Source organism: Lygodium microphyllum, chromosome 14, assembly GCF_053477565.2.
Source record: "Lygodium microphyllum isolate KBCC chromosome 14, Lygodium_microphyllum_v1.1.10, whole genome shotgun sequence".
Classification (NCBI taxonomy): Eukaryota; Viridiplantae; Streptophyta; class Polypodiopsida; order Schizaeales; family Lygodiaceae; genus Lygodium; species Lygodium microphyllum.
The window spans coordinates 131,440,062-131,459,809 of NC_141148.1; the positions used below are offsets into that span (position 1 = coordinate 131,440,062).

The 19,748-nt window shown below is 42.9% G+C and overlaps 1 protein-coding gene across 1 annotated transcript in view; it reads left to right on the top strand.

Annotated features, from left to right (window-relative positions):
• The window catches only part of LOC148026118 (V-type proton ATPase subunit c''2-like), a 42,543-nt gene extending 28,772 nt beyond the window's left edge, over window positions 1-13,771 (top strand). The window contains exons 2-4 of the mRNA XM_087693375.1: window positions 12,546-12,623; window positions 13,062-13,226; window positions 13,322-13,771. Coding sequence (XP_087549501.1) covers window positions 12,546-12,623; window positions 13,062-13,226; window positions 13,322-13,493 — 415 coding nt within the window. The 3' untranslated portion in view covers window positions 13,494-13,771. The remainder of the gene's footprint in view (window positions 1-12,545; window positions 12,624-13,061; window positions 13,227-13,321) is intronic.
• The last annotated feature ends 5,977 nt before the right edge of the window (window positions 13,772-19,748 follow it).

The window sequence follows — 19,748 nt, forward strand, 5'->3', positions numbered from 1 at the left end:
AGGTCCTACTACACTTCATTGTGACAATGAGAGTTGCATTGCTTAGGTACGGAATCCTGTATTTCATGCTGGGTCGATGCACGTTGAGATACAATACCATTTAATTTGGCAGAAGACCTTGGATGAGATTGTTAATGTGGTGTATTGCAAGATGGAGGATAACTTGGCAGACTTGTTTACAAAGGCTCTTCCTCAAGCCGTTCTTTGCCAACACTTCAAATCCATGAACCTTATGTCATGTTGAGGATTTGAGAGGGAGTGCTAGAGATTTTGTCATCCTTTGGATAGGCATAGGCAGAGTGTAGTCACTCTAGGACAGATTTATGCAATATTGGATTAGGTTGGACAGATTCATGTAGTTGCCAGTTGTTCGCAGTAGTTCTAGGCAGCCAGGCCAGTGATGCATAGAAACAGGGAACGCCCATTCCGGGCCTTAGGAACGGATTAACTCGTTCCAGCATGTGTCTACCAGCGAAACGCCCATGGAACGTTCCTGCCCGTTTCCAGCCCCCTTCTGTGAGAGTGCGCAACGGAAGAAGAAAACACGAACACAGAGGAGAGACAGAGAGAAAGCAGAGAATGAAGGAAGAAGATCTGCACTGAGTGAAATGGATGCTGAATACTCTGAAATGGACTGATCAGTCCCTGCATGCAGCCCGAAGCGTCAGTGAGGGCACCAGATCAGGCTGGAAAACAAGGGCAGAACCGATGCCGGAGTGGGAGAGGAGAGAGACTGCGCTGAACCTGAAAAACAATGTGTATGGCTGATGAGGGGGGCTGCTATATATAGCCCCCCAGCCATAAATCTGGCCGACTGGCCAAAAAGCTGGCCGACTTGGCCAAACTGGCCGACTGCACCAACAAGCAGCCTCTAAAGGCTGACTGCCACAAAACACAGCTATACCTAATCTGACAGAGCTCCTCTGTCTCCTGCCAGACTCTGACAGAGCTCCTCTGTCTCCTGCCAAACTCTGACAGGAGCTCACAACCAGGAGATGACAGACTGACACTGAACTAGAGCAGGCTAACACCCCCTCTCAGATCCTGGGAGGGTCTGAAGACCTAACAACCGCATGTGATGAAGCAAAGAAGCCTGAGGTAACGACACATGTGAAGGTCCTTTCAATGCATGCGACTTAACATGTTACTTGTTTAGGCGAAAGTGAAGGCTCCCTAGATCCGTCATGTCAAACTCCTGTCGCAAAATAGACGAGTATGCTCCACCGGCGGAGTGTTGCTCCCTGTAATAATAAGATCATCGACATACAAGATAAGCAAAACACAAAGAGAACCCGCAACCATAAAGTAAAGGTTGGGGTCATGATCGGAGCGCTGAAAACCACTCTGAAGAAAGAAGCGGTTAATCCGCTGGTACCAAGCACGAGGAGCCTGCTTCAGGCCATAAAGGGCCTTCCGCAGCCTGTAGACATTATCCTCCTTCCCCTGCACAAGAAAACCGGGAGGCTGTGAAACATAGATCTCCTCTTCAAGGATGCCATTCAGAAAGGCTGACTTGACATCCATTTGATAAACAGGCCAATGGTGGTGAGCGGCAAGAGCCAAAATAACTCGAATGGTAGACATCCGAGCTGTAGGAGCAAAAGTCTCAAAGTAATCCAAACCTACTCGCTGTGCAAAACCCTTGGCAATAAGCCTAGCTTTATGCTTGTCCAAGGAGCCATCTGCAAGATACTTGGTCTTAAAGACCCATTTCACACCTATCACCTTCCGTTTCTTGGGACGCGGAACAAGCTTCCAAGTATGGTTCCGCTCGATGGAATCGAGCTCTGCCTGCATAGCCTGTTGCCAAATATCCTGTGCAAGAGCCTCCTCCACTGTGGAAGGCTCAGAATCGTGAAGAATTTGTGACATAAGAGCATAGTTCACACAAAGTGAACTATCCCGCTAGGCCTGTAAGCGGGCTGATCGGCGTGGACCTGTAGAAGAAGCAGGAAAGTGAGTAACACCTGAATCTTGCAGAAGCCGGCGATACCACAAAGGAATCCTAAGAGACTCCTGCTGCTGCGAGGGAGACCGAGTAGCCTCCGGAACCTGTAAAGCACCTGTCTCAGAAAGGGACTCCTCCATACCAGGGTAAGGTATATCCTCCTCATCGGAAGAAGGCTCCCCAGCGTATGGCTGTGGATCCCTAGAAGACTCCAAAAGGGAGGCTGAAGGGGTGGAAGTACTCGAAGAAGAAGGAGTCACTTCCGCCAAAGGGGGAGGAGAAGCCGAAGTAGGAGGAGGAATTGGGGGGGGGGGGGGGGGAGCCGAAGAAGGTGTCAGAAGTGGAGCAGCGGTGGAAGCATAAACATGTGCTGAAATAAACTGCTGAAACACAAGACAAAGGGAGAAAAGAAAAGAACACGATACAGATGAGAACTCAGATGTATGCACGGGAAATGGAATCCATATATCTGAACACGAGACAGTCGCATACAACAGTGAGTCACTGGCTGCGTGGGCACTGGCACTGGCTCCTCTCTCCACAGAGTCTGCAGATGGTGAAGATGAAGTGACTGACTGAGGAGGAGCCACTGAGTATACATAGGCTGAAAAAGTGGGGAGCAATAATGCTGGTCGGACAGCATTTAATGCTGGCCGACTGGTGCATAAAATGCCCCAATGGCATAAAATGCCACACCAGAAAAATACCTAAAATACCTAATAAAAATGCCCAGCCCAGATCAAGCTCAGACTCACACATGAGCTGACAAATACTCTGCTAACACCCTCTCTCAGATCATGAGTGATCTGATACAATACAATAGTACAATGAAAAGGGATCAGAAACTATATAACATAGAACCACCAAGTTGAACCATGGATACCCAAGCAGTGGGTGATCAAGCCACCACCAAGGTGCCTCGGAGAGAACCTGATGTCGATGTCGATCGTACCAAACACCTGAAAATAGAGAAGATCATAGCATGTCTCTGTGTCCATCATCAATGTCTCGCAATAGCATACAAGACCATCCTGTCAAAAATGCCCCTGAACATAGGTGACCATGGATTCCCCGCCTTTGGCCAGACCGCCAAAGTGTCCCCTCATGTGAGCTCCAGACGAAAGCCTCCCGCTCTCTGTCAGATAACCAGCTCAGCATGAACCTGGATGTCAATCCCAGCTCCAGGATTTGATTCCGCCAGAAGTCGATGCGTCAGGGACGTCCCTCTCTGGAACTTGTGCACCTGTATAAAAATATAGATGAGGCGCGGCTGCCCCATGTGAACACCTGCTCACACTCCCTCTCTGGCACAAGAGAGTCGTGAGGGATGACCTCATCACCACCACTAGAAAGCAACCGAGGAAGGGGCCACTAAGCCCTTCCCGCGATCCAAAGAAGAGGATCCCTTCCGCGCCTTGGACTTCACCTTGGTCGGAGAATCGGAGTCAGAGTCTGATGAAGGAGATGACTCATCGGTAGAGTCAGTATCCCGCTTCGTCTTCTGCTCCTTCCTGGAAGCCGCTAACTTCTTGCAGTCCTTCCGCAAATGTCTCTTCTTGCCACAGTGGTAACACTGGGCCTTCGACTGCTTCTTCCCGTCACCCCTCTCTGAAGCTACATAAGCCTCACCTCCATAATGTGCCGGAAGCCGCCCCTGTAATCTCAAGGATGTCTCATGCTCAAGAAGCATCGAGGTCATATGTAACTTATCATCAGTGGAAGTGCACGGAGGAGCCATATGGAGAGGATAAGAAGAGAAGTAGAGAAGAGATGGAATTTAGAGAGGAAACATAGCCAAAACACAAGCACAGACTGCAGAAAATGAGAGTTCACATGCAAGATAACCCAGAATCTGATCAATAGGAGACAAAATCTGCTGCAGAAAGTCAAAAAATCAGTCAAAAACTGCCAAAAACAGCAAAAACGGCTTGAATGAACAGTCACCCAGCCACGAGAGATGCTGAATCAGCAAAACGCAGGCTGTAAACTAGAGAAAAACAGGTAAAAAACTGTCGCCAGCAGCTACAGATGAAAAACGCAGGCAGCAAAGGGTGCGTAGGCAGCAGAGGGTGCGGAGGCAGCAGGCGATGGCAAAACTGCAAAAAACGCAGGCTGAAAACAGCCCTAAAACAGGTCGCCTGGCTGCGACAGCAGTCGTCTGATCAGCAGGGGTACAAACCAGTCCTGAAATCAGCAAGAAAACACAGCAGAAACACAAATCCTGAAAACTGATACCACGTCAGAAGTGGAGCAGCGGTGGAAGCATAAACATGTGCTGAAATAAACTGCTGAAACACAAGACAAAGGGAGAAAAGAAAAGAACACGATACAGATGAGAACTCAGATGTATGCACGGGAAATGGAATCCATGTATCTGAACACGAGACAGTCGCATACAACAGTGAGTCACTGGCTGCGTGGGCATTGGCACTGGCTCCTCTCTCCACAGAGTCTGCAGATGGTGAAGATGAAGTGACTGACTGAGGAGGAGTCACTGAGTATAAATAGGCTGAAAAAGTGGGGAGCAATAATGCTGGTCGGACAGTATTTAATGCTGGCCGACTGGTGCATAAAATGCCCCAATGGCATAAAATGCCACACCAGAAAAATACCTAAAATACCTAATAAAAATGCCCAGCCCAGATCAAGCTCAGACTCACACATGAGCTGACAAATACTCTGCTAACAGGAGGGGTGCAAAGAGGTATCCTGGAAGGAAGGGAAGGGAGAGAAGGGGGGAGAGGGTCTGTTGATGTCGAAGAAGCACTTGGAAGAGATCCATCAATCGGATCCTTGGAGGTCGAAGCCTCATCGAAGATCACATCCCTGCTCACCTCAATCTTCCGTGTAGTCGGGTCGTAGAGCCGATATCCCTTTGTGGTCGAAGATAAGTTGTCGTGACTTAGAGGCGAGCTTCGACTTCCTCTTCTTCTTATCCATATGGACAAAAGCAGCACAACCAAAGATGCGAAAGTGGGACACGGAAGGCTTCCTCCCAAAGAAAGCCTCATAGGGAGTCATGTCCTGCAATGCCGAAGTCGGAGAGCGGTTGCGAATATGCACCGCTGTAGCCACCGCCTCAACCCAAAGGAAATGAGGAAGACTCCGAAGCTCCAGCATGGATCGGGCCATCTCCACCATAGTCCGATTCGCACGCTCTACAACACCATTCTCTGATGATGTATTCGGATGGGAATACTCTATCCGAATGCCGTGATCCCTGCAAAATTGAGAGAAAAGGTGAGAAGTGAACTCGCCACCGTGATCAGCTCGGACGCCACGAACTTTGGAAGTTGTTTGAGTCTCCACAAAAACCTTCCACTTGCAGAAACGGGAGTATGTCTCACTCTTGTACTTCAAAAAATAAGGCCATACATAATGACTGAAATCATCCACAATCAACATCAAATACTTGGCCTTCCCAAGGGAGGCCGTGCCCATAGGTCCACAAAGGTCAGTGTGAACCAACTCAAGCGGAGAAGAAGCTCTCCTGGAAGCAATCTGTGGGTGAGGTTGCCGATGTTGCTTGCCCCTCAAGCAGCTGGGGCATAAGGTGTGGAGAGGAGGGAAATCGCGAAGTCCCTCCACCATCTTCCTCCGTGAAGCCCGTCGAATAGAATCAAGATTCAGATGCCCATAACGAGCATGCCAAAGCAGCCCAAGCTCGTGGGAGGTCCTCGCAGCCAAGGCTGTGAGCTGGTAGAGCCCACCCTTCTGTGTACCTGTCCAAAGAGCATCACCTGTAGAAGCATCCTCCACTGTGACTGCATCTTGCGTAAAAATGACTTGGGTACCTAGCTGAGTAAGACCATGCACAGACAATAGGTTAAAACCCAAATAAGGTACATAAAGAGCTTTGGTGGAAGAAAACCGCCTGTTAGAAAACATAGGTAAAGTCCCCACGCCACGAACAGGAATTGTAGAGTTGTCACCAATGGTGACAGTGCCCCCTCTCGAACGAAGATCCTGAAGCCAATCCTGGCTGAAGGTCATATGAGAAGATGCTCCGCTGTCCACGAGCCAAGGCTTCTCCTGAGTGGTAGAAGCTAGGGCTGTATCCTCCTCAACAAAGACATGCACAAAAGCAGACTCTGTCGTGGCTGGGGCCGCCTTGGAGTCCTTCTCCTTGGCCTTCAGATGGGGGTACTTTTGCCAACACTTCTCCTCGGGATGAGTGCCCTTCCCACAGTGTGGGCACTTGGGCTTCTTCTCCTTCGCATCCTTCTTGTCCTCCTCCTTCTTGTCCTCTGCCTTCTTGTCCTTGGCCTTCGCATTTTGTTGCTTCTTCTTCTTGCCGCCACTGGTCCCAGCAGTAAAAGCCTTGGTGGAGCCACTGGCACCCACCTCTCTGAGATGCTCGTCATGCTCCAAGACAAGCGGGGAAAGTTCCTCCCATAGAAGTTTCTCGCGGGTCCTCGAGGTGATGAGGCTGGTGTAGAAAACATCATATCGGGGAGACGGCAGCTGAGTCAAGAGAATCATCGCCATATCCTCGGATGAAATCACCCGACCAAGAGAGGCTAGCTCGCCTCGCATATCCTCCATCTTCGTGATGTGCTCCTTCATGGAAGAAGAATCATCAAGACTGAGCATCCGCAACTTCTTCTCCAAAGAAATCTTGTGGGCGAACGTCTTATGATGGTACAAAGACGCAAGCTTCTTCCACATTGCCACCGCCGTCTGTAACCTGTGAACATGAACAAGAACCGAGTCGTGAAGATTCATAAAGAGAAAGGAACGGGCTCTAGAGTTGAGTCGATCCCACAAGGCTGCACGGTCCATAGAACTTCCATCGGATGAATCCACGGGGGGCCGGTCGATGGGTGAAGAAACAAGCTCCCATAGGTCGAATGTATCGAGGATGCACTCCACCTTGCACGACCAAAGGGAATAGTTGGAACCGTCCAACTTGTCTTCCTTTGGAAAGGAAGGAAGTATGGGCACCTATATCGAGGGAATCAAGGAAGGCATCCGGACATCTGAAGAAGTGTTCACCGATGGAATCTTCTGAGATGCATGGATTGAAGAAGGACGGGTGCGAGGAGACTCGTCCCTCGTTGATCACGAAAGTCCTGATAATCCCGTCTCCACTCAGAGGAATGATGTGAAAGACGTTCATCCTTGGAGTCGTCAAAGCCTGAAAACTGATGAGACATCTTCCAAATCTGCAAACACTAAATACACCACAGAAATCTTTGTCGATGCCGAAAGATGACCAGCAAAAGGGTCACCAACCACCAAAATGCAAAAAGTGGAGGCCGACAAACACCTGGAGCTGCAAAACGCAATGATGTCTGATGAAGATCACCTAGGCAGAAACCGCCAAACACAAGTCGAAGCCTGGGAGATTGCTGCCAGCAAGAAAAGGGCCCACTAAAGGTGGAACAGCCTCCAGAACAGCAAAACGCAGCCTGGAGTAGTGTCGCCTAGCTGTAGAGATGGCCACCGGGCAGAAAACGCACCCAGGAGAGGAGTGTTGACGTGGCAGCCTCAGAAACAGCTGCCTGTAGCAAACGCAAGAGTTGGAGCCGCTAGTGGGAGCCACCTTGGCTGTGGGAAAGAAATCGACAGCAGCAGAAGAAGGGGATGGATGGTGTCTCTCTGTTGGGGAAGATCCTCCGTGCTCTTAGTTAGGCTCTGATACCATGTGAGAGTGCGCAACGGAAGAAGAAAACACAAACATAGAGGAGAGACAGAGAGAAAGCAGAGAATGAAGGAAGAAGATCTGCACTGACTGAAATGGATGCTGAATACTCTGAAATGGACTGATCAGTCCCTGCACGCAGCCCGAAGCGTCAGTGAGGGCACCAGATCAGGATGGAAACAAGGGCAGAACCGATGCCATAGTGGGAGAGGAGAGAGACTGCGCTGAACCTGAAAAACAATGTGTATGGCTGATGAGGGGGGCTGCTATATATAGCCCCCCAGCCATAAATCTGGCCGACTGGCCAAAAAGCTGGCCGACTGGCCAAAAAGCTGGCCGACTTGGCCAAACTGGCCGATTGCACCAACAAGCAGCCTCTAAAGGCTGACTGCCACAAAAAACAGCTATACCTAATCTGACAGAGCTCCTCTGTCTCCTACCAGACTTTGACAGGAGCTCACAACCAGGAGATGACAGACTGACACTGAACTAGAGCAGGCTAACACCTTCCTGCCCGTTCTGCGCCGTTCCAGCAGCCGTTAAATGTTTGGAACGACCGTTCCCTGGAACCTGCTTGCTCCCGCCTCTGTCGCCTGCTTTGCTTGCCTCGCTCGTCTGCTCCCGCCTACCTCGCCTGGGCCCTACCTTCTCCCGCCGCTCTTGCCTGCCTGAGTGAGTGAGTGGGTGAGACACACACACACGAGATAGATACACATACACACACACATATACAAACGTGTGCATGTGTGGGTGTGTGTGACATATGATTACTAATCATGTTGCTACTAATTGTGTTGTTGGTCCCCCCTTGAAAAGCGTGATCCATTAGGTCACTAAATTGGCACGTCGAACATGACCTTTTCAATGCCTACCATACTACTACCCATAATCTAGTTGTCCCATATTGTACCTAGCATATCATGCCACCCTTCTCACTTCCACCGTGCTACTAGATAAACCAATTTGCAATCTTCCAACTAACTTAATCTATGAGCTCTCTCTCTCTCTCTATATATATATATATATATATACATATATATACATATATGTATATCTATACATATATATATATGTATATATATGTATATATATATATATATATATATATGCATGTATGTATGTATGCATGCATGTATGCATGTATGTATGTATGTATGTACATATATATATACATACATATATGTATGTATGTATGTATGTATGTATGTATGTATGTATATGTGCCGTTCCCTCCGTTCCCGTTCCCTAACTTTAGGTGTTCCTCCCGTTCCCATTCCTCATTCCTGGTAACTATGCAGTGATGCAGCAGCCAGGCAGCGCTATGTGGCATGTGGGCAACATTTTCACTGCAATCTATTATTTAATTATTTATATTTTTTTGTGCATATTTTGTTGCTTTTCTTCAGTCTATTTATGATGGCTTGCATAGGGTCATTCTTAGTTTAGATTTGCAGGTGGATCTTTGGCAGAGATACACTCGACAGCTTGTTGTACATTTCTACTTCCTTCATGTGGGTATTTGTTCATTGCAGCTTTATGCATGCTATTGTATTTTTCTCTCTCACTCCTCTCTCCGTGTTCATTTTCTTTTAGTTTGGTCATATGATTCCACTTCCACATTTGCTCCACTCTGACAGTTTGCTTTGATGATCTTGTAGAAACCGCAGGTTTGTTGCAGAGTAGATTGCTGCTAGAGAGAGTAGGGACTGTGTAGATCATCCTAGTGATAAAATGCAGATGAGGTTAAGATTTGTCCACCTGAAAGCCAGGTTGCTCATCCTAAATGACGCTGTCTAGAAAAGGGGGCCTTGCACACCAAAACGTAGAGCTAGATGGACCTGTCCAGTAGGAAATAGGGCCGCCTAGCAGAGAAAGACCCCACCCTGCAGAAAACACAAGGTATCCAATTGCTGTAGATAAGAAACAGGCCGCCCTGATGTGAAAATGCAGATAGGCAGTCCCCAAAATGGCGTGTGAATGGCTGGTAACTCGGATAGAGTGCTCCTCTTTGTAGACTCCAGCTCCCACGCGTGACTTTGATACCATGTGAGAATGTCCAATGGAAAGGAAAGTGAACATGGAGAGGAGACAGAAAGAGAACACATGTGAGAGGAGCAATTTGATAGCAATGGCTGAAAGGTACAAGGATGCAACAATTAGCTCCAACATGCAGCTCTATGCACTAGTGTGGGTGCCAAACGGGAGTAGGGGGATGAGAGAATGAGGAGGGCTGGTTGATCATAAAGGATCAATGATGGATAATGAGAGCGAGAGGGCAAGCCGCCCATATATAGGCAAACTGGAGCCACAACTAGTAATAAAGCGGTTAAGCCCAAAATATGGGTGCCCAAGATAGCTTAAAGTGCCCAAAAAGAAATGCACTAATGTGATCTCCATCCAAAGTTCCTAAAGCACATAAAATGATAGGGAAAGATAATGTCAGAGCTCCTAATGTCCTTGTCTGACTCAAACTGAGGTTTAGAGGCAAGAGATGACCATACAAGACACGCATGGCTGCTAACAGTTATAATAGGTAATAGCTTTTGACAGCAAGAAACTTGACCTTGCACAACATAATTATTTTTTTTACAATAGGGAATTGTATGTAATAACATGCTTTAAAGAAATAGCGACACGATTTTTATGTTAGCAGTTTAGCTAGCTCATGAGTGAGTTTGGGCATGTGCGGTTGTGGGCTGGGCATAGTAGTTTATTTTAGGCATTTTTCTAGTCGTTATTCATGTGATCTATGGTTGGCCGACTAGATGCATTATTTGCATTAATTATTGCCTATTTATATGGCTCTCCCCTCCTTAGTTAGATCATTCATCATCTGCAGTCTTCCAGAGCAAGTCCTATTGGAGAGAGGGAGCCGGTGCCGGTGCCCATCCAGCCAATGACTTGCTCTTGTACACGGCTGTCATGTGTTTGGCATATGGATTTCATTTCCCAAGCATATCTCCAAGAGACCAAGTTCTCTCCTGCAGTGTTCTTTTGTTTCTTTTGTTCTTGTATTGTGCAGTCTAATACAGTAGTCTTCTATGCTTCCATCTCTATACCCACTTTTGACATGGTATGGTAAGACATCTTCAACACTTGCAAACACCCACAGAAATTTGCATTTTGCTGTATACAGATTGTGACGGGGATGGTGAGGGAGGTGGAGATAGAGAGTATGCAGCCTGCTGTCCACGACAGAGAAGGAGAAGACTGCAGCTACCCGACAAAGCACTTGTGAGGCAAAAAGTGAACGACTGCCCCAACAAAGTGATCAGCTATATATAGCTGGAAATCAGCAAATCTGGCTGACCTAATGCTGGCCGATTGCAACATAAAATAACGCAAATAAATGCTAATGTGGCATTTGGGCAGTCTCGAAAAAATCGTAGTCACCTTGGGGGGCTGGAAACCAGCCGGCAGGGCAGCATAACTAATACACACCCCAAAACGAAGAAGAAAGACACAGTAAAAGTTCCAAATGTCCCTGTCAGACTTTGACTAGGGCTCACAATTAGGACATGATAAATAAGGCAGGTTAACATGATCATGCATTGCTTGGGTATCCATGCTTCTATTCTAGTGGTCTTTGTTGTATGACGAGTCATTATCATTTTATCATTGTATTGTATTAGCACCCATGATTTGAGAGAGGACGTTAGCAATTTAGTCAGCTCATGAGTGAGTTTGGGCACGTTTAGTTGTGGGCTGGGCACAATAGTTTATTTTATGCATTTTATTTGGTCATTATTCATGGGTTTATGGCATTTATGGCTGGCTGACCTGATGCATTATTTGCATTATTTATTGCCTATTTATATGGCTCCCTCCTCCTCAGTTAGATCATTCATCATCCATAGTTTTCCGGAGCAGGTCTTGTTGGAGAGAGGGAGCAAGTGCTAGTGCCCACGCAGCCAGTGACTCACTGTTGTACACATATTTCTCTTGTTTGGTATATGGATCCATTTCTCAAGTGTATCTCTGAGTTGTCCCTTTGCAACGTTCTTTTGTTTTCTTTTGTTCTTGCATTGTGCAGTCTATTACAGCAGTCTTATACACTTCCATCGCTGCACCCACTTTTGACATTTTATGGTGCCAAAGTGATGATAGTGTTTGATTAGGAAGATATTAAGTGGCTTACCAATCAAATAGGGTTGAAAGCTGTAAGAGTAAATGGGCCGAAGTCCTTGAGGAATTCGACTATGGACTAAGATACATGAAAAGAAACACAATATTGTAGCAGATTTTTTAATGGGAATGCCCATGATAAGTGAATGGAGTTTTACTCACTAGTGATATGCTTGAATCATTGAATGGAAAATATGAGATTAGCCTATATTATCCACTATATGGGAGGGCATTGAAAAAGGGTTTTTATGGGCTTTTGATTTAGAAGGAACAACAAGAGATGTTCATCATGGATTCAAGTGGAAAAGCTTTCATTGATGATAGTTATTAGTCTATAAGGGTATAGTGTGCAATAGTGTATGTGACAACTACAATGTGTATCATTGTATGTTTCAGTATCTTGGTAATTGTAGTGGAAATACATTTACGGACAAGTTCATGCAGCAATAGTGAGTAATGTTGTAGCTGTCATTCATTCCATGTAATTCAGTTTTGGATGCCTTTTGGTTGCACTTATATGCCATCGAGGATGCTTGCAGTTTTTCAAGAGGGGGAATGTCACTAGGATGGGCTGGACAGCATTGTGTGCAAGGCTGAGTTGATGTAGGCCAATAAGTGGCTTTTGTCGCTGAATAGGAGCATTCAACCTCCCTTGTGTTTGTTAAGTGTGTTTATTGTTTTATTGCTGATTTCATGATTAAGGCAAAATTTTTCGCTTAATTTTATGATTACTGGCCTTTGGGGTTTCCTAGAGACCAGTTTCTCTTACCACCAACTGTTGGATACAATTCTATGAAGGATAATACCGATTCATTTGTACTATTACAGGGGCATTTACATCACTGGCAGTAGTTTGATAGGAGCAGCTATCAAGGCTCCCAGAATAACCTCGAAGAATCTGATAAGGTAATTGTCTGTCAAATTGCATATACAAGGATTTTGTATTTGGTGATAATAGGCCATACTTCCACTTGAATTTCCATACTTCCACTTTAATTTCCATGCCTCCTATTATTTGGAAATAAGGGTCTTCATCATACTCTACCTTAAAAGTGGCTGCAGTTTTCACTCAGGCTTATCCTGTCAATCTTTGGCTCATGTATGTTGGGATTGATGCATTATATTGAATATAATTTAATACATATTTAAGTGATTGGTTCTGACATGTAAGAGACTAGCAGGTGTTACTTTAGGGCTGATGATTGTCATTGTTCATTTTCAAACATGCAGGTGAAGTCAGTTTTGTCTGCTGGCTTGTACCTTATATTCCAACTGAATACTAAAACAGAGTATTACTTCTATACTCCAAATAAAATTAACTTGCAGCTTTGGATGTCTTGGCAGCATCATATTTTGTGAAGCTGTTGCAATATATGGGGTCATTGTTGCAATCATTCTTCAAACAAGGCTGGAGTCTGTAGAACAGGCATACACAGCAGAGTCTCTGCGGGGTGGTTATGCTATATTTGCCTCAGGGATAATTGTTGGTTTTGCCAACTTGGTTTGTGGGTATGCATCTTATCAGGAACATCTGCTATTGTGCTTGATTTTGCCTTATAAAACAATTGATGAATGCTTCTTAAATTTGTTTTTGCTCAAAACAGAATTTGCGTCGGCATTATTGGAAGTAGCTGTGCACTGTCTGATGCTCAAAACTCCTCACTTTTTGTCAAAATCTTGGTGATAGAAATCTTTGGAAGTGCACTTGGCCTCTTTGGGGTGATTGTTAGCATTATAATGTCATCACAAGTGTCATTTACCTCGTCTTCCTCGTGAGGCATATGGATGTTTGGAAGCAGATATTTGGAGGAGCTGGAGTCTCTGCTGGTAGTTCTGTACAATGGGAATTTTTTTGTACTTGGCTTTGAAGGGAATTTGAATATCTTTACTCTTTTGAAAATGAGGTCATTTTCTGCTAGTCAAACAAAAACCTTCAGAACTCATTTTACTGGTCTGTTATTCTGTACCAGTGTGTGTTTTGATGGAGGGGTCAAACCTATGACCTACATTCTTTATTGACTGCTTCATTTCACAGCTGAAGGCTGTTTGTTCTAGGGAGTGGATTCGACTTCAAAGTTGTCTTGTTCTGTGTCCCACCATGTAGTAGTTTCTTGATGCATACGAGATTGTGAGATCATATTCTTAGAAAATGAGTTCCTTAAATCAAGTTGTGTTCTATCGTATCTAATATCTGCATCTGAAGCAAAGGGACATGCAGCATAGGCAATCGTTCTGTTGCAGAGCCATAATCAGAAAGAGAGGTGAATTGCATGCCAAAGCTAGATCTTTTTTCTCCGACTGTGCTGCGATAAGAAATGTGTACAGTGGCTCTTTTTGCCTCTGTTATTAGAGGTGTGGTGTGATGTAAAGTACTGTGCTGAGTGTTTAGCAAAAGTATCATACTGACTTTCCATGGTGAGCGCTGTGTAATGACTTGATGGTGTGCTCATGTGCTTGCGTATGACTACAAAAGCAAAATAAATATGTGCAGGACTTCAAATTCAACAATATCAATTTTGGAATCCTGTATCCTGGTGCTCGAAAGTATCATACTGACTGTCCATGGTGAACATTATGTAATGACTCAATTGATGGTGTGCCTTGTGTGCTTGCGCATAACTACACAAGTAAAAGAAATATGAAAAGGACTTCAAATTCAACAATATCAAATTTTGGAACCCTGTATCCTGGTGCTTTTAAACCACTGTCAACTTGTGTAGCCAAGATTGGCTGCACACTTAGCTTTTCAATATTTTTTAAGGGCTGTAGTATGGGATGCACGAATGGGATCTAGAAAGCAATTGTGTCACTATATGCAGAAATGTTGAGCATTCAATGCGGGTCACAATGAAAGAGGCTATACAAGCAAAGACATGCATCCAGATGCAAAAGGCATCTGATGATATGCACGCTGTAACTGTCTATGCTTGCTTGGTACATTTACACCTTAGCTACTTGACTTGATTATAGATTCAATTGCGAGGAGTTACAAAATCTCAAGGCATTGTGTAGGCTCACCCACTGTCCTGTCATTCATTAGCATCCGAGTTCCATTGAGAGAACTAATGTATGGTGTAGTGACCCAATCTTGAATGCTAGTCATTGTGCATGGCCAAACAGCCCATTCAATGCAGATTTTAAATCACTAATCAAGTCTAGATGGGCTTCTTGTCCTTGAATTATTGCATGATCCACATGTGCGTAGGGTACATGCTCATCTTATTTTAAAATGAGTTCATTGTGGAAAAATGGCAGTGTGCAACAAGTGGGTTCCATTCTTACGTGATCCTCTTCTCAAATTCGGCTTCTAGAAAGGAATAAACTACACAAAGACATTAAGCAAGACAAACTTGACAAATAGTATGTTTGCTTTAGGAAAGAAGCATCATGAGTACTATTAGGCTGCCTTTGCATGGTGCCCCTCCTCTTGCTACGTTTGGCTACTAGGATGGGATGTCCATGCAAATGGAGTTTTTTGTATGTTCATGCACCTACTCGAGTCTCCCTTATTGTATATGGGAATGAAGGCATCACACCTAGCATTCTACCTCAAACTTGGAAGTAGGGTGAGGGTCATTCCAAATTCTTGAATGTGACTTATTTCAAGGCTCGTAGAGTTGAGGCAAGTAATTTAATACTTCGGCTATATGATCTAATCTCTTAAGATGTATTTTTGTGAGTTGCCTAGTTCTTCCTCTTATTTCATTTCTCAATTGTGTTTATATTTTGAGGATTGTAATGTGGTAGCTTTCGTGTGAGAAATATACGGATTAGTAACTAATTCAAACTTGCAATTGATAACCATGTGAGCACTTACAATTGTCATAGCTTTCAATGTTGGTTTGTTATCATTAATAATATGCCATCAATATTGGCATGGGTTTGCACTCTAGTCAATTCAACTTGAAGTGCTTTTTCGTAGATTGATGTGGGGTAGGCATGCATATGGTGCACTAAGATTATATTGCATCAGTAACACTACCTTACATGTATTTGTATCAAGGACAAATGTTAAAACTAAGGTGAATTTTAAAACATGTGTTCAAGGTTGGACATACTTTGCTATGGTCATATTATCTTGTTTTCTTTTTGTTGGAGACATGATTTTTTCTTAAGCATGATTTTGCCTTACCGAATTATTTATGTAATTGAGAAATTCATTAAAACATTAGGACCTTTTTGATGTGCATGGAAGCCATGCCTTATGTCTAGACCAACATTAGAATGGCTACTCTTGGCAGAAGTGTTGTGAAGATTTTGAGAATTTGACCAAAAACCAAAAGGTAAATACTTAGCTCCCTAGATTTAGAGTAGTGCATATGGTACCATCTTTGGATTCTATGAATCATTAAAAATTACTTTGTGTGCCATGAATGTGGGCTGTCCCAACATAGGACACAATTCTAGTAATAGCAAATTTCCCTTGTGAGGGGTAACACTCCATCTACTTGAAAAAGACATTGCTAAATTTTTTGAGCCAAGGTTTCATAAAGATATATGATGCGATACTTGAAGTAAAGTTCATGAGACTTAAAGAGTCCTATTGGCTAGGTACATTTGTGGAGACATTGTTAGCCCTCAAAAATTTCATTTTCTCCTAACAAAGTCTTATGCATAGGAAGAACTAATGCACTAGCAAAGCGATCATACAAATTCATAGTAGAATTGAGAGGTGATTACCAAATGCATCAATAATGTTGATAAAAGTTAATTGGCCGTATACATCGCATCGCAAGACTTGTGGGTGTGTGTAGAACCTACCAATCCATTGATAAAGTGGAAGAATCTTTCAATTTTTGCAAAAAATGAAAAAAGATAAGCTTACCAAATTTAGGTTTTGAAGAGAAACAATGCGATATGTCAAATGCATGTCTTAGAACCCATGAATGGTTTTTGATAGGAATCCCCACTAGGTTGCAAATCTCTTAGCTGAAAATAGCAAGGAATGGGAAAACCTAGTTCGTTTGTGAACTTCTTCTTTCTAGGATTTTGAAAGAGAGCCCTAACTTTATTACCATTGTAGGGATCATCCAGTTATGAGGATCAATCTTGGATAGTAGAATATTTAAGATAATTTCATATTACATTGAAGCTATCAAGAGGAATGCTTGTAACATTGGAGTTTTGTACAAGTTGTGATAATTATGTCTAAGAAGGGAATCCTTATTTTACAAATCATCAATAACTTTGTTGTCCAAGACATCACATGTAGAGAACATGTTTGAAACAAAGAACTCATTCATTGTATTAAGCATCTTCTAACATGCGATTCATGGCTTTGGAAGAGCTTTGCCACATTTATGAGAGGAGTTATGTTTGGGAATAGAACCTTTGTTCCAGATTACCATACTCAATTATACAAAAGTGAAAACTCTCATACACTATAATTTCCAAAATCATAAATGCTTATAAATTTTTTGTTTTTAAAAACATTGAATAAAGCATACTAGTATGAACATGCAACCCACAAAAGTTCAATGAAGATGCACACACACACACACACCCCTAGAGAGAGAGAGAGAGAGAGAGAGAGAGAGAGAGAGAGAGAGAGAGAGAGAGAGAGAGAGAGAGAGAGAGAGAGAGAGAGAGAGAGAGAGAGAGAGAGAGAGAGAGAGCTACTAGGGCGCCTAAGCAAGCAAGCACGCGCACGCGCGCGCGTGTGCACACACACACACACACACACACACACACACACACACACACACACACACACACACACACACACACACACACACACACACACACACACACACACACACACACATCCTAGGTTTTCCTAAGTATGGACACACATTACCAATGAGTGGCAACCCAATTGGTTGGGAGGGTGTGTGAGCTCTAGAAGGTATATGGATTAGAACCCGCAACTGGGTGGCTTTGTGGTGTGCTACCTAGAAAAGCAACCATCCTTAGTTGATAAGATAAATTAATAGCATGAGTGACTAGCCACATGCTAGTGTTGCCTCATGTGGTGGAATTGCACTAAGACAACTAATAAAAAAGTAAAAGGTAAAACAAATACAAATAAATGACAATGCATATGTGTGCTACCTCATGTGGTGAATGAATACAACCACCATAAAAATAAGTGACCACGGATTACAAATAAGTGACTATGCATTGCTTATTAATAGAACTGCAACTAACATCAATTGATAAAATAAATAAATAGCATGGGTGATCAACCACATGCTAATATTGCCTCATGCAGTGCCCTGCACTAAGGCAAGTACGAATAAACAAAAATATAAAGCTCGATACAAATAAATGGCAATGCATGTGCGTGCTGCCTCATATGGCAAATTGATAGAACGACTATTGAAGTAAGTGACCATGGATTAGAAATAAATGGCAATGCATGTGCGTGCTACCTCATGCAAAAAATCGGCACAACAACTATAGAAGTAAGTGACCATGGATTAGAAACACTAGCTAGTGCAAAGGATCTATGTTTGATATAACATTTATTGTGCTGTGAATGGTATGTAGATATTCCATGATCATAAGTTGAAGGGGCATTATTCTGAATCCATTGGGATTCCTTAATAGAGTGATTTTTATATTTTACCAAGTAATGATGATATTCATGATTGTATGGGTAGTGGATTTATCATGATCAACAATAATCTACAAGACTAAGATTTATGTGTCCTCCTTGAGTAATGCAGGATCATCAACAATTGGACTAGTTGGTGGAGTACCTTTGAAAGGTTTCAAGAGATTGATGTGAAAATTATTATGTATTTGCCAATGTGGTGGAATGCCTACATGAAGAGCATTGTCATAAAGCTTATGAACAATTTTGAAAGTTCATAATATCTTGAGCTAATTTAATATTTGGATATTGTTCAATAGACTTTAATCACCGCTTCTCAATTCATAGCCATAATAAATCATTTTCTTTTAATGACATAAACTTTCTCTTTTTGTTGGTTTGAGTAGTATATCTTAATGGAGATTGTTTGGTCCTATAGTTACTTCATGTAAGATTTATATGTGATTATTAGTTAAAGAATTGACTACTGATGCATAAGTAGATATGGTTGACATATGAATGGATAGTTTCTTACAATAAATGATCTTAAAAGGTGCTTGATCAATAGTTGAGTGAAAATTGTTGTTATAAGAAAACTATAGAACATGTAGATGTTAATCCTAGATTTTGACATAGATGGTCAATAGTGTAGCATCTAAGTCAAGTATAGGACTATCAATCAAACTAACATTTCTTTTTTGCGGAAAGATGTAAAGTCCATTTTGGTACCTAAATTCTTGAAAAGAGACCCAAAAAAAATTGTAGAAACCACCATTGCAATCAAAATGGAATAGCCTTTGAAAAATTGTGATGAGAAAAATGGTTTTTTCAAATAGCTTAGCAGCCTTATGAGGTGTAGTCAATGACTTTCTACAAGGTACAAAATATGCTTGCTTGCTAAATCTATCAACAATAGTCCAAATTATGTTGTTGTGTATAGATATTGTAAGCAAGCCAATGATAAAATCCATTGAGATTTGCTCCCATGGGACATTAGGCAATAAGAAAAGGCAGAAGTAAACCATAATATTTTCCATGATAACATTTAATGTGACAAACAATGCATTCGGAAACATACTTGGTAACATCATACTTTTTTGTTGTGCTAGTAAAAATATTATTTACATGAAGCTAATGTGGATTGGATTCCTCTATGGTCTATGCATGGAAGTGTATGCATCTCATTCAAAGTTGTGGCTCTATATGGCATAGTTACACAAAGTTTCCTTTAATAATACAAAACCTCTTAACATAAGTGTAATTATAAAAGACAATGGTGTTTAAACTTTGAAATTTTATCCATATATTACCTATATCATCATTATAAGCATAGATAGGAATAATTGAATCAAAATATTTATTTTAATAGTAGAAGTATGATTCAAATAGACATGCTTAATCTTATTAAAACTAAGTATATGATATATCACAACATTATCATGAGGGCGACTACTAAGTGTATCAAAACAACTACATTAGTATGCTTGGGTTGATAC